The sequence below is a fragment of the Nothoprocta perdicaria genome, unplaced genomic scaffold (assembly GCF_003342845.1).
Source record: "Nothoprocta perdicaria isolate Ctin4 unplaced genomic scaffold, notPer1 scaffold_208, whole genome shotgun sequence".
Taxonomy (NCBI): Eukaryota; Metazoa; Chordata; class Aves; order Tinamiformes; family Tinamidae; genus Nothoprocta; species Nothoprocta perdicaria.
Genome location: NW_020455294.1, coordinates 632,012 through 647,303, shown reverse-complemented (window position 1 = coordinate 647,303; position 15,292 = coordinate 632,012). Strand labels below are relative to the sequence as shown.

At 43.1% G+C, this 15,292-nt stretch overlaps 1 protein-coding gene across 2 annotated transcripts in view; it reads right to left on the bottom strand.

Annotated features, from left to right (window-relative positions):
- Positions 1–15,292, bottom strand: part of PCCA (propionyl-CoA carboxylase subunit alpha) — a 252,797-nt gene that overhangs the window by 117,268 nt on the left and 120,237 nt on the right. For both annotated transcript variants that reach the window (XM_026038336.1, XM_026038337.1), the window contains 2 exons: positions 10,885–10,995; positions 2,797–2,899 (listed from right to left, as the gene is read on the bottom strand). In XM_026038336.1, the coding sequence (XP_025894121.1) occupies positions 2,797–2,899; positions 10,885–10,995 (214 nt within the window). The remainder of the gene's footprint in view (positions 1–2,796; positions 2,900–10,884; positions 10,996–15,292) is intronic.

The window sequence follows — 15,292 nt, the reverse complement described above, 5'->3', positions numbered from 1 at the left end:
CAAACCAAAGACAAGAGTATAACTCAAGTCCAGCACAAAGCTCCGTCTGCTTGGCAGCTGGGCCAAGTTTAGCAGAAATAATGCATGATTTCAAAATACTCCTTTGCAGTGCAATTCCTCACACAAGAATTCTTGGTGCTTGCTTTCTGTGCATGTGCAAAAAAGATGCTGTCGACACAAGTAGTACCAGAGAACTGAAACTTAAACAGGATCCCCAGCATGTCAACACAGCTTTCCAAAGCATTAGAAGCAAGCCATGGATCACCTTGAGAACGTGCAGTCTGTCTGATGTGCTCCAAGAGGGATGCAAATCCACGCGGACTCTGAAGTCCCACTGCTCCCAGGCACCTGAGATTACAACTGACTTCTGGGCCTTGTTGCCAGAAGCCCCAGTTCCTGGTCTGCACTTTTTCTTTTCCAMACTTTTCCAAGTAGATTGCAATCTTACCAATGTGCTCTTACAGCCACTTTCCTGCTCTCCAGGCAGTATCCATGACACAGAAGACCTTCAAAAAGAGTGAGATGCAGCTGGGATAAGCCAGGGACATGCTGTGAGGAACCCTGAGAGGGCTGCGGGAACTTGTGTGCTCCATGGTCCTCAGCCCCTCTAGATGGAGGTCCCAAGTGGCCCTAAGGAATGCTGAACACTCCAGGASTCTCTCAGTCCCTTGGCTATATTCAGGTTTATTTCTTTGACTTTTTCCTCTCAAAGAGCTGCATGATTTGGGAAGAGAAGGGGTGGGAAAGCAGGGCCATTACCAGGTTTATCTTCAGAAAATCAATATCAACAAACCTTTCTGTGCTACCTCGTCCTTACTTGGCCTCACACATCATCGGAGCAAACAGACTTCACAATATATATATATATATGGATTGAAACAACGACCTATTCACTAAGAGTAAATATTGAGCTCTCGGCCACTGCTGATTTCACTTTATGAAAATTATAATGTTGAACTTCTGAAAGATTAATTCYAAAACTTCATATGGCAGGACAGACAGAAAAGACCATCCTTCCGGTCAAGATGAGACAATGTACACCCCATCACAGCCAGACAAAGTGATTTTCCCTGCACTGAAAACATTTATGAGTTCTGCTTTTTAAGATCTGAAAAATCAGATCTTAATTTAGTCTTACCAAGCACACACTTCACGTTCCCAGGCTCTGCTACCTGCTCTGCTCATGCTGGATCTGAGTAAGTTAAGCTAGAAGGACTCCAAAAATAAGTCAACATGTTTCAAAGCAGAACTGTATTTGTTGTCCTGATGCTGTAGATAGAAAGAAAGGAATGACAATGCCCGACAGCTTAATGCGGTGCTTTGTTGACATATCTAACATTTGGGTTAAAACAGTTGTACGTCTTTTCTATTAAGCTACAGAGACACCTAATACTAAAAGAAAATATTTGYGTTAGAAAGAAAACATGAAAAGATTCTTCAACAATTGGACTCCTTTCTTTTCTTGTTTGCAAGAATGTTTTACAGGCCAGTCCATCAATTCCCAAATCATAGCAGGGAACAAAACAGGACTTTGAGAACCGCTATTCAAACCCACAGTGCCCAGATCCTCACTCTAAGCACAAAGTCATCCCCACTCCTCTGCAGCGGGACCAGACTACTTAACTTCCTACGCTGGCCAGTAAAAACCACAGAGCTGCTCTTCATTTTCCCCCTTTCGTCTTTCAGCTGGGAACTAGTGGCCTTGCACTGTCTGTTCTTCCCCTTATGCCATTTCCTATGAAGGATATAACCCRCGGAAGGAAATATAAAGGTGCTTTACACTCAAGAGGTGCAAAAGGCAAACAATGATAGCCCTACATATGCTACATATTACAAAGCTGTTATGCTTCCTCTAAGCGTCCTTTTTTTTTTTTTTTTAACACCATATGGTAGTATTTATCTTTGTGGGTACAAATAAAAATAAAGACTTCTTGAAACCACATTTGATTTATTCCTGACCGCTGTAAAATAGTAATAGAATATACTGTCAAACCACTAGCATGGAATCTGAATCATGTTTACTCTGCAATCTGATTTCTCTCACACACATCCGTGTATTAAAGAATTTAAGACAAGAGTGAGTCATGTCTCAACTGCTACAAAACCCACTATCCAAAAGGGTTCACTAATTATGTCATCCAAAATCAAACAATAATCAGAGCCAGAGGATGGCAAAAGCTAGAAGCATCAGAGAGGAAAGAAGAATAGTTTTCCAAAAAAGCCAGATTAATAGCTTASTCTTTTGACACAAACTGACACAGTACTGACAATAGTTGCATTAGGAACCATAGTTAAAGCAGGGSGCTGATTCTCCAAGACTCCTGAGGAGTTTACAAAGCAGGAAGTGTCTCCAGAATACGACCATAAACTGTGAAGGTTCCTCCTCAAGGAAGCAAATTACTCATGAATTCACCATATTTTAAAGCTCTGGAGCTCAATACTCATGCTATTGCAAAGTGCTTAGATCACTTCAAATGGGCACAGGGGAAATTTGTGATGCTCTATTTATGGTTAGTTACTAATGTAGCAACATTTTGCATTAATGAAACTCCTGATGTGCATTAATTACTATACTGGCTTGTAACGTTTTCGTGCCTATTAGTTTGTCAATACTTGGAAGAAAAATAATCATGAACAACTTGCATGAATAGGGAAGTGCAAGGCACAGCTCATTTGAATTTAGAAGAAACAGACTATATTAAGAAACCATGCGGCTTCTCACCGGTGTCTCTTGTGCATGAGAAGATGCCATTAAGAAACGCATCAGCAGATCTGAGCTCCTAGAAATGAACTTACCTCTGAGTGCCTAGAAAGCGCTGGGATCTCAGTTGTTCAGCCACGTACAAAGACGCTGCTGTCGCCAGTAGTTCCCTTCTCTCAGGATCTGTCAACTTGTGTCCTAGTTTCCAAAAAGCAGTTTAAAAAAAAATGTTAGAAACCACAGGCCCACACACTGCTTACACAGACACACACAGTAACAAGCAYCAGTGGATGCTGTTCAGTCCTTATAGATGAAACCTACATTTTTCCCCTAAATTATGATGAGCTGTAGCACAGCAGACGCTCTGAGCTGCAGAGTTGAAATTGCTTGTTTTCATACAGACCAGCCCTACTGTTAACACTAGTATCTCTGTTAAAAACAATTTGACAAGTGAAAGAAAAAAACTAAAGGCTGCCACAGCATCTTGTTTTCGTTAGTGAAATGTCACTGGTTGACATATTGTGCCTCATGCTGGTAAGGAATCCATCTGTACATTAAAACTTATTCAAAATATATGGCATTCTTTCTCAGTACTTTGCTTGCGAAGGCTACAGATAGCCCAAGCAAAAGGCATAAAACAACAATATGATCTGTAGAAATATATGGGGATGAAACTACTTGCCAGCCCCAGGTCACTTAAGAGTCACTGGTAACTAACGAGTCCAAGTCACACTTGGCACTTCCTAAGCAGAAAAAATGGCATGAGCATCATGCTTAAAGTACCTGACAATTTAAAGACAGGCAAAGTAATAAAGGTTTGGCCAAAACACACAAATCAGGCTGCCAGGAGATAAGATTTTTTCCTAGCCTGGTCTTGCTTGGGATGGTCAGAGTCACAAAGGAATCCAGCAGTCCACTTAGCAGGCTAAAATACAGAAGGCAGTTGCACAACTTTGGTCTCTCCTCTTTTACGTCAGAAATAAAATGGACAAAGATTGGGCAAAAGTAGCTCACAAACAGGTGGACAAGATTGATGTCACCACAGAAATAGGAGGTTCAAAACTGACATTAGAGGATGCAAAGGGCAAGTAAATCAGTCAATAACTTCCAGCAATAGGAATGATGATGTGTAAGAGGACAAGAAATGATGTCATGGACACACAAAAAAAGAGGTAAACCTTATCCTTTAACCTATCAGTCTCAGCACTGCCACATGCAATCRTAACTCCCTGGTACTGATCGTTAATGAGTGACAACTTCTTGCTGTTATAATCTCCTCATCCCAGAATAGAGATCTCTGAAAATGATCCAAATCAGTTGGATCTGGAATTGGATAAATTCCAGTTCGAGAAATGCTTTTAGGACTGTTATAACCATTTGTTTGGGCACATCAAATATGGACAGATAAAGATAATGCTCGGAGTCCACCTTGGCAACACAGTCATGATGATGAAAACACTCCCATCACAAAGGAGTTCTCATAGGCCAAAAAATGTAAATTTAAAGATAACAACCGCCCTAAAATTTGCATCAATTTGTTTTCTATTTAGTCCATATTAATATTTGTTGGCTAAAAATTACTGCAGCTTCCTCTGTCCGATGTTTATTATTTCTTTATCTGCCTTGAAATGGAAACTGCCTTCGCTTTAACATATACATGCAAAAACACAACTCTTGAAACCCTGAGGAACTGGCTTATAAAACAAACTTGATCTTTCTTTTGCCAGTTACTGAAACAACTAATTGCAAAATGAAAGTCAAGAACTCTAAATTCCTGTTTCGTTTAGATATACATGAGCACTGTAGAATTATACAACACAAGGAGCATTAACTCAGCCTCCGGAGTGTGCCGTTTCTCCAGGTGTTTGTATTCCATGCGTGACCCTCATCTCGGATGAAATCAATAACTGCGTTTGCACTTGCTGCGCTGCGAAAACGCTTTTCTTCAACCATCATGAATGAAAATCACACTCCAAACGGTGAACAAAGGCCAATACGTTGAAACAAGTTAACAACCAAGAGTCACATTTACCTCTTCATTATCAAAGATATGAAAAAAAAAAGTTTGTCCGCATTGTATTTGTTCCTATCTGCATTAGATTTGGCAAACAGAAAAAGAGCCCGAACTGTGGTGTCCCATGTGAGCAACTTGGATTTATTTTCCCAAGTCAAGCAGATAGGCTGAAGCGCTCATAGGAGCACACAAAGATTTGGGTTTGGTCTGAGGCTTCTGAGCAATGAATTTGCAGTCACAGAGCTGAACACCCCTCGCACAGCTTTGGAGACATCCTCAGGAGCTTCATTAAAGGCTGCCAAGGGGGCCGTTCACACTGATCATACCAGACTGCTGCCAACGCTGCCTCCCTTTTCTGAAGTCCACTCTTACTCTCCTTGACTTCTGCTCTTCTCCTATGCTCAGTCAGCTTTAAAACATTTTTAAAACTTCTTGGAAACCACACAAATGCCCTAGCTAATGATACCTTGGCTTCATATCCAGTACTTGATATGCAGTTTACTTTCAATCCACCCGTCAGGATTTCAACCGGATGTCTTGAGACATATGGGAATACTCACTGTAATAGCAACACAGCCTTGGGTGCTCCCCGTGCAGAAGAGCATTCTGCAAAGCACCCAAGCTACCACCTCCAGGTGTTGTCTTGATAGGAAATGAAACGAGAGAGCAGCAAAGGACCCTCAGCTTCCAAAGGGGGAAGTTCAAGCACTGCCCTCTCCTACTCTCATTGGGGTAGGAAACAGATCCCCGGCCTGCACGGAGATTTCATCTCACCAYAAAACGTGCATCAGCTCCCAAACCTCTTCACCATTAGCAGTGGCATCTGCTAATGCACCCTCAGTGTCTKCACCGAGCTGGATTATATGATGTGAACATAAAACAAGGTTAATGGCTACAAAGCCAAGGCACAGCGAAAGCAGTGGCAGCCCCTGTTGCTCACACTACTTAAGACTAGCCTGTACACAGCCATGACAATTAAATGGCAGAACCCTGAGCTTTCAGGAAAGGAAGACAAGGGAGAAGTATTTCTTTCTCATTTCCCTGATGTTATGATTGCTTAAATCAATATTATCCCAGGATCCCCCAAGCCGAGCCAAAAAACTTCATGCAATTACTTTACATAACCAACCTCAAATTAAATTACATTAAAGGTCATTTTTCCCATAACAATCTAATTTGCATTTTGTCCTAGAAATGTGTTTCCTACTATCAATTACAGAAGGAAAAAAAAATACAACCCAAGTTTTAGTGCCTTTGTGGCTAGGCCTGTTATTTAGCACTTGACATGTGACTGCCTTCTGATTGGGAAGAATAAAAATTAAAAGAAAAATGAGATAGGAAGTGCAATAAAATCAGGGTTCATACTCGTGCAGGAAATATTTACATCATATTTAGATTCTGTTCTGGCTTAAGCTTTTTCCCAAAGGACTTTTAATTAGGTGACACAGGTATCAAGTAAGCTGAGACTGAAAAATGCGGATGTTTATTCAAGGTCCCAGTTCTTTAAGTCCATGYAAGCTCTGCTTCACCCAGATAGTTATGGTAAAATACAGCCAATATTGGTCTGCACGTGGAATCACAAACCATTCGGAATATAGGAGAAGTATCTGTGTTAAAGCTGATGAAGCATTTTTAGGATAGATGCTATGGAATAGAGAAAAGAAATCTGTGATTCTGATGCTTACAGGGATTGCTGACAGACCAAGAAACGCTCTTCTTTCCCCGGTGAAAACAGAAATCCAACTAAGCTGTCTGTTACGACAGGTTTTATGGCCCTGTAGCTTCATCAAATGGAGCTACAGCAGAGGGTCCAGCGTGGGGAAGAGGAATGGAATTCAGTTAACAGCAACCATCCCCTCCTTGCCAGCCCGGCACAGCCGGGGCACCAACACTCCTCTGTCCCGCGAACAGCAACATCGCCAGACTCAGGTCCTTTCCAAAGGCTCAGCTCACCTGAAAAGCATTTTAATTCACAACACAGCCAAGGAATCACTCCGATTGGGAAGGACCTGGGGAGGTGTCTAGGACAACCCCTGCTCAAAGCATTCTCAATACTGACTTTAAGCCAGGTTGCTCAGAGCTCTGCCCACTTGGGGCTTGAAAGCCTGAAAGCCTGGGGGCTCCACAACCTTTGAGACAACCAGGCCCCGCGGTTGTCATCCTCAGAGTGATACCCCTCCACTTTACATCCATTTCAAACCTCCCCTGTTTCAACCTATGCCTGTTGTCTCTTGGAGCTCCGGTGTGCACCTTTGTGAGGGGACTTGCTCTGTCCTCCTGGGACCTCCTCAGAGGAACCGGGAGGCTGCTMTTTGGTCACAGAATCACAGAATCCTTAAGGTTGGAAGGGASCTCTCGAGATCATCCAGTCCAACCTCCCTGCATACACAGGGTCACCTGGAGCACGGGGCACAGGGCGGCATCCMRGMGGGTTGGGAAGATCTCCAGAGAAGGAGACTCCACAGSCTCCCTGGGCAGCCTGTGCCAGGGCTCTGTCCCAGTCAGCCCTTCAGGATGCCTGTCTCCCAGGGCTGGTCTTGCAAGCGCTGCGTAAGGCAGAGCCAGCACTTCCACCAAGCTATGGAAGCATCACAGACACCAAGTATCTGCAAGGCCTCCCTTCACACACGTTCTCCAGAGCCAACACACAATGACAGGAAAGAGGAGCTTCCTCCTTTTTCCTTTCTGTATTAGGAATCAGCTAAAACTATGGACTGCCCAAAAAATTATGGATTGTCCATTTGAAGTACTGCTCTTCCTCTCTGTCAGATGAGATAAGCTCACTAGAAGTGGGGAAAGTAAAGGAYGCCCCTTCCTTTGCTCCAGAGTTTGGGTATGGCCATTGTGACAAACTCTTGGAAAATGCCCCATTTCTCACTTGCAAGTGTCAGCAAGTGTCTCCCAGTGACACTGACCAAGTACTTGAGTCATCATTCAGGCAYCAGGAAGTGTGGCCAAAACAAAACAAGCACAGTATTAAAGCAGATATCCAAGAAATGGCAGCTCAACTSTCTTAGTCTTAGGAAAAGATTAAGGTCAAAAAGAGCAGGCCAGAAGGGAAACAGAGTAAGGACGCATGAGCTTAATTTTGTTCTTTGCCAAAGATCCCTCTTGAATCTTTATGAAAATTGGGCTGTTTCCTGGGTATACAGAATAATGATAACAGAAAGTATGTATTCTTCTCACAAGAGAGGTTAGGAGGCACACAGCAATTTCAGGCTGCTTGAAAGCAGCAGAAGGGCAATGTTGACATCTCTCCAACTCTACTGTCAGGCAATTCTCTACTCTTGGGCTGTTTCCACATGCTTGGCAACCACTTTTATTCAGTGAGCAAGGCGCTTTACAGCCACTCCAGATTTGTAGCATCACAGAATCGCTATCGTTGGAAAAGACCCCCAAGATCACCGAGTCCAACCACAAACCCTTGGACACCAGGCCTGCTAAACCAGCATCCAGCTGCCCATCCCTGGCAGGGGCTGCACAAGCTCCTAAAAGGCTCTCTCTCTCKGAGGGTGCCCTAAGAAGGTTAGTTTCATCATGCAGCAGCATTTTAAAATAATGTAAAATAAACAGCATGTTTGTGTTAATAAATTCTTATTTAAATAAGGGAGGAAAAAGAGTTAAACCTTAATCATGAAAATTACTGGCATTCTAATTCTAGATGTAATTTGAAGTGTCATCACAGGTTAACAGAAAAGCTGCCAAGATATTTCTTATAATTAATTTTTTCTTACCTTCAACAACTTATAATGGAAGCCTTGAAAACAAGATTGGAAAAAAAGCACCCTTATTTACTTACTTTACTTTTAAGTAAGACAAAAGTTAATAGTTGTATCTGAAGATAAAGGTACTTAAGGAGTGGGCCAGTGCCTCATGCAGCCAAAGAAAAGCACATAACTGCCCTCCATTATTTACCATGAAGATAGGGCAACTGTGGCAATTACATAATGCAGAAATGAAACACAGGGGACTGGGCTCAAGCMTTCTTATAGCCCACATCTTCATTGAAATGTTTGCTCTTCCTAAGCTTTTCAAGCTGAAAACCCTCCTGGTCTGCTCTAACTTTTCAGATTACCCCCATTTTTTAAAASCTATCCTTCTTTTACAAACATTTATGATATATGAAACCATTTAATTTTCAAAATCTCTGAGCAAAAGTTACCCTGAGTATTTATACCAGCAGGCTTGTGAGATGAGCACGGGGTTCACACTGCATTAGTTTGCTTGCTTTCTCTTGCTGGCCTTGCAGGCGTCCAGCATCCACCCACCCTCTCAGCGTCACAGTTGCCATCAGGGAGCTTTTGCACGTGCAAGCACCCTTTTCAATGGGCATTTCAGTACGCTGAGCTCCCACTCAACTGACTCCACCCTTCAAGCCAGGGGGATCTGACCCAAAGCTCAAGGGCTCTCTCTAAGGAGAGCCTCTCGCTAAAGGGCTCTCYGTTACTTCAGTGAGCTCTGAATCGCTGCTCTTGAGGAAGCATCCTTGACCTGAAAGTCTAAAGCTTTTAATRGTGATCCCTGCATTGCAGTTACCATTAAGGCTACATGTGTTTGATGCATGGGAGGAAGTTTGCGAGACATTTTTCATTGCAGCAACCAAGCTTAGTCTTTTCACTTGTGTTGTTCACCTATGGTAACTATCASAGTATATTTTTCTAGAATGAGAGCTTCCTGTCTTTGAGACTCTGTTAATGTCGTATTTTCTACCTCACACTGTAACACTACCCATGTTTTTTGCATCAGTGTGTATGTATACGCAATGTTCTTCAAGTCCTATGACTCCAAGACAACTTTCTTGTCATCCTGCAATTTGGGAACCAACAAATACTTGGCATATATGGTTTAACATTTCAATAATATTAAAAACAAAAAAATAAAAGATAGACCAAAGCTCCTCCCTAGAGTGAAACATAAAGAGCACGGGATCTTTCTCCTGGGCCAACACCACCAGTCCCATGTTCTCTGCGGTCCCAGGGGTGACCAAAGGCCCCAGAGGAGCGTTCTCACAAACGGAGCTCAGCGGTGTGTCAGGCAAGGTTGCCCTCYCACAACTCGGTGCAAAGCTTGGTCSCAGCTTGCAGCCTCTCCTTCCTTCCCCATTCCCTGCCACCCATTCCCAGCCGGTCACGCACTTGGCAACTCTGTAGCTCGCCAGATGCCTTCATGGGCTAAATCAAGCCCGTAAATCAGGTCCAGGGACTGCCAAAGCGGCAGTCGTGCCCAAAGCGGGATTAGGTTCCAAGGCTTCTGCCACCTTGGAAGAATAAGGGAAGAAAAAAAATCCATAAGACCCAAATAAGGAAAGAGATGGGCAATYAGCAGCAACATGCTTTGCACAGGAGGGTTCTGCCTCTGAACAGCARGTTCTGCCTTAGCTGAACGTCCCCTGAGGCGCAAGGCAAGCAAGGGAATGAGTCCTTAACCACACAGGTCAAGGAAGCACCTACAGCAGATTAACTGAAAGGAAAGGCAACCTTTACAAGTTTGATCCTTGCAAAGGGAAACCCCTTTACTCATTTGCTAACATTTTTCTATCAGCCTTGTTAAATGTTTGGGGACAAAGTTGGTTGAGTGCTGCAAATAAGCATTTCATCGTGTAGGACAACCTAGTCTAGGACTTTGCAATCATTTCAACGTGATACTACTGCCCGTTACTCTCTATAGTGAATATTAACAACTCGGTTACAGCAATATGATGACCAAATGCCCAGGTCCTGCAAACAATTCTACAGTGAACACAAGGGGCTAAGAAGGTGTTTCTAAAACACGCTGCAGACCTGCTGAAGAAACAGTAACGTGGTTAGAGAAAATTATATCTTCTGTTGACAGCAGGAGCACTGTCTGTAACGAAGCAAGAGAGCACGGTGGAGTTGAACTGCTGCTTACCTTACATATTTCATACCATCTCACCTACAAGTTATTTTCTTTGCCTTTGATCATATTTCATTTAGTATCTGTCACTAGTAACATGCATTTACCTCATTAAAAGTAAAGGAAAAAYACTGTTTCAATTTTATTGTGTGCTGTTAAAAATCTCAGTGCATGTATACAGACAAAAATTTGAACAAAAAGTGATTACAGAAGAGATCAGTCAGCAAGTAAAGTAATAACAATCAGAGCAAAACCTCCCAAAGAGMAAGAAATGAGATTCCCAAGAGGAACAAACCTTTAAAACCATCAGGATAGACTTCAGGAAGAAATTTAGTGCTGATATCTCCTTGAACGAAGCGTGGATGGATGATCACTTCTCTCAGTAAAGAAATATTGTGCGTTACACCTAAAAACAAGGCACCAAAACAAAATCAGGAGAACATATTAACCACAAGCGAGGTGAGAAAATAACTTTTTAAACTATGAGGCCTCACCTKCATAGACTAAATACTTGTCCTCAAATTACATACCACAGTACTGATATAATCGGTGTAGGTTTGGTAGCTCTGCTCCATTCTGCCCTCAAGAGACTTTGAACGCTCAGTTTAGGCAGCTCACTGAGTAGAAACGATTCACCTCACCAGGGCTGATTCCAGCACCTCGTAGCCCAGTGACACAGATGCAGCGAGAGGCTTCTGCTCGGGCCCCAGCAGGGACGGGCAACATGTGGTTTATATATGATTTGTAAGTCATAAGAGACTCCCATGCAATTTAAAAAGCAGAGAATCCTCTTTTTCGTGCTGAGGGAGCCTTAGCCCAACCTTGCCTGAAAAACTGTTTAGCCTCCATTCCGCCTTTAGCCCCTTTCCATGACCCTGCTGGGCAAATAACCTCCCATAATAAAACAAAACCTTTAATTAAAAAAAAACATCCTGACACAGCTCTGGTAGCCATCTCTACTATTTAATTCCTTGGAATGTTATACTACCATTTTCTTTTTCTCTAWATTTTTCATCTCTTATTGTTCTACTTTTCATCTTGTCTCCACTTTTATTACATTTTTCCTTCTCCCTTCTCTTTCCCTGCTTCTTGTGCCAAAGAGAGAGGTTTTTTTGAACCAAAATTTTCTAAAAAGCTGTGGCAGATTATTATTCTGTGATTATATTTGGGGAAACTAAACTATCATTCCTCACCCTCCATCCCTCTCCATAATACTGTTCCTGAAAGCTCCACAGCTCCATGGCCGCTGTCACTGTCCTGTGGTTCTTCCAAGYAAAATGCTGTAAATTCTGTAAGCCTCCCCTACAAACAGGTAAGAGATTCATCTGCTTTCTCAAAGAGGAATAAACCCTCTTCCRGTGTAGATGGGACAAAACACAAGCAGAAATAGATGTCATCACGAGAGAGGTACCAAGGACAGTCAGCAGTGGGAAAGGCTGCCTGGGAAGAGGTTGGGAAAGCAATAAAAGTGCCTAAAACCAGGTTAGGGAAGCCCCAGTCAGATGCAGGAGCACTTGGTCCACCTTAGCTTAGGCAGCAGCACGGGGTGATGCCGAGATCCTTCCAGCTTCGTTCTGCTTTTCACTGGAGCAGTCTAACTAGGTTAATGACTTCATGCTAAACTGCACTTGGCCAGRCGTACGGACGGTGCAGCACAGGCACAAAGGTCACAGTGAGCAATTTCATTAAGRTACTGAATACGAATTTAGTACAAATTTCGTACAAATACAATAATATAAATACAAACTCTTTTCAGCATATGGGAGAGGAAAGAAAATCATCCATATATATATATATATAAAAAATCCTACAAAACACCATCTTCTGCTTAGGAAGCACTCAAATTTTCAAAGAGAAGATACTTCCTCCCTTCAGAGAACAGCACAGAGGTCATCCCTGGGAAGGACAGTTTAGGATTAAGCAGGCGAGAGGAAAACCACATCTTTATCTCAACTCTCCACTCAGTTTTGGAAAGAGACTCTGACAGAAACTGTGAAGAGTTCAAGCCAAACACATCAGAGAGACTAACACTGCATCACGACCATTCACGTTTCCGATGAAAAGCTGAAATGCAGCCCAAGAGCAGAAGTCACACACAGCAGCTGAAGTGGTTGTGTCCATTCCAGGGATGCTTAAAGGAGGAAGCTGCTCTGGGAAAAGGTCATCCCCACCCCAGCTGGGCCGTGCGCACGTTCCTGCCGTTCAGGAAGCACCGAGTAATTCAAATTCTTTCCCCTCTGCATCAGAGGGACAGGCAGCTCCCAACTGCCCTGCATTTGCCAGGCACACRTGAACCTCGCTGTCAGATGCACCCRGCGAGGTAAGAATTGCAGAACATCACACACAAGGCACGACAAGTTACCCCGGAGCTSTTTGTGCATCTCYTGTCAGGCACAAAAGTTGGAACTTCAGCTGTAGGTATTTCCACTGACCAGCTCTTATGATTACTACAGCGATGACGACGGCTTTGGAAATTATTTGCACACTTTTCCTCATAGCTCTACTTTAAAATAGCAGGAACGAGAACTCATTGTAAGCTCAAGTCTCTCAACTGYAAATTGTACTATTTAGACATTTTTTACTACAGAAACAGAGGTAGCACCAAAGCAAAGACACCAGCAGCACCTTGACCATGAATTGCTGGGGTTAGGGAAGGAGACTACTCTGCGCTCCCTACTTCTCTGCCCTTTGTGTTTTTCCAGTTTAGAAGCATGAATAACATTCCTGTTATTTTCTGCACAGCTCCATTCAAACACTTTGAAAGCTTTTTTCCCCCTACAGTCTGCAGCCAGGGTGAATTTTCAAGCTCTCTGTGTGGCCGGTGCAGAAACCACTTTCAACACATGGAACCAGGCACACTGAACACRTGGAAGTCACAGCCTCGAGGAGCAGCTCAGGAGCCATTAAGCAGCACACTACAYGGGCACTTGCCTGGCAAGAGGAAAAGGAGACCATTTGATTAAAAGAGGATCAGCCTCATTGCTGCTTGTGACCTAGAAAGTCATTCGCAGACCTTGACTTCATACACACGGAATTAAACCCATTTTGTGTCTCCCCAAAAAGTTATTTTAAAAACATATTCTTGTGACACACGAAGACAGCTTAAAGCCAAACAAAGTCTTTACTTGGCTGCTACAAGATGGAACTATCAAAACATCGAAGCCCTAACCCACCTCCCGAAATCTTCCCATTTGAGCAGCAAGTTGGAATATCAGARAGATTTTCATCTTTTTTAAGCACAGCATCAGGACTGTAATTAGAAGACAAAAGGGGAGCTCTTCCCTGATCTCTTACTTGGGCTGAGCGAAGGATTTAAGCACACCACAATGTGAAACCAGATCATCTCATGTTTTTCTTTCCTAAACCGCTGTAAGATCCCTGGGGAGATGATGGTTGATGACAGATGACAGAGCGCTTGGGCTCTCAACTTCATGTCCCAAAAGACCCRACATCAAAGAATACGACGTGTATCTTAATTATTTCCAAACCCTGCGTATCAGAAAAATCAGAGACTTCTACAAAGTTTGTCAACTCTAAAACTCCTTTTAAATTTTTGATAGAGCAGGGAAGCCTAGGTGATTGGGAAGCAGTGCAGCCCGTGTCTTCTATCCACGTAAATGCAACTCTAACATGCACCAGCTTCCCTTCAAAGCTCCATGAAAGCCTAACTTTATCTGTTCCCATGACTATTTGAGCAATGACTGCATGCTCGATCTACTTCTCAAAACCGAGTTGATAACCTCGGCGATGTTCCTAATCACACGCTCAAAAAATAATAATAATAACGCAGCGGCGCAGCTCCTCAGAAGCCGAGGAGTTTCGGATTTGTAATTTGGCGTGACCTCTGTCAAAGTTCATAAGGTCTCCATCTGTGTGCGAGTAACCGCGAGGCTGCAGCCGCGCGGGCCCCTGGAGCAGCTTGCTCCTGGCTACCTGCTGCTTCCCAAACACTGGCCAGACATCAGCCCCACACTCGCGCGGCCTCAAACAGAGCCCAACCGGCAGCGCTTAGCTCGGGCAAAGCCAGGCACTAACCCCGAGTATATTATATTTGGGCTGCTGGGTTTTTTCTTTTCTTTCGCTTGACTCCGGCCGCGGTCTGCCAAGAACAGGATCTTTTGTTATCCAGAAAACGGGGAGATTTCCCACAAACAAAACCCTAAACCAGATACATTTCTTTCCCTCCCAAGAAACAAAACTTCGGCCTCGGTCTTCTACATTGGGACTGCTGCAGAAATGCAGCTGTGGCTCTATGCTTTTTTGTAAGCCAAAATGTATTGAAAAGTCCTTGTTCTCATCGGACTTTCCTTTCACTCCTCTCTATCCTTCCTATCATATCAACAGTCTTCATCAATTGCAGATTCCAATTTTGACAGACTATTTCCCAGTCTCTATTTRCTTGTCAAGGAGATGAGACAAACATTTAACTTCTCTAGAAATGATAAAATAAAAYGCATCTTATATATCCGTAACATATGTAGTCCTGAGGTTCAATTAATTTTGTACTGAAATTGAACCTATTGCCTAACGAACACTTGAGTACACAGAATAATGACATCATTCAACAGAGCTGATTAGTAATCACTGTTTTGAAGGGCCCTCATTAAAGAAAATATAATCACAAGAAATTAATCCACATACTGCCCACTCGTCTCTACTGTATCTTGCCTTGTTCCATATTTTCTGCATTACATCTGTCTTAA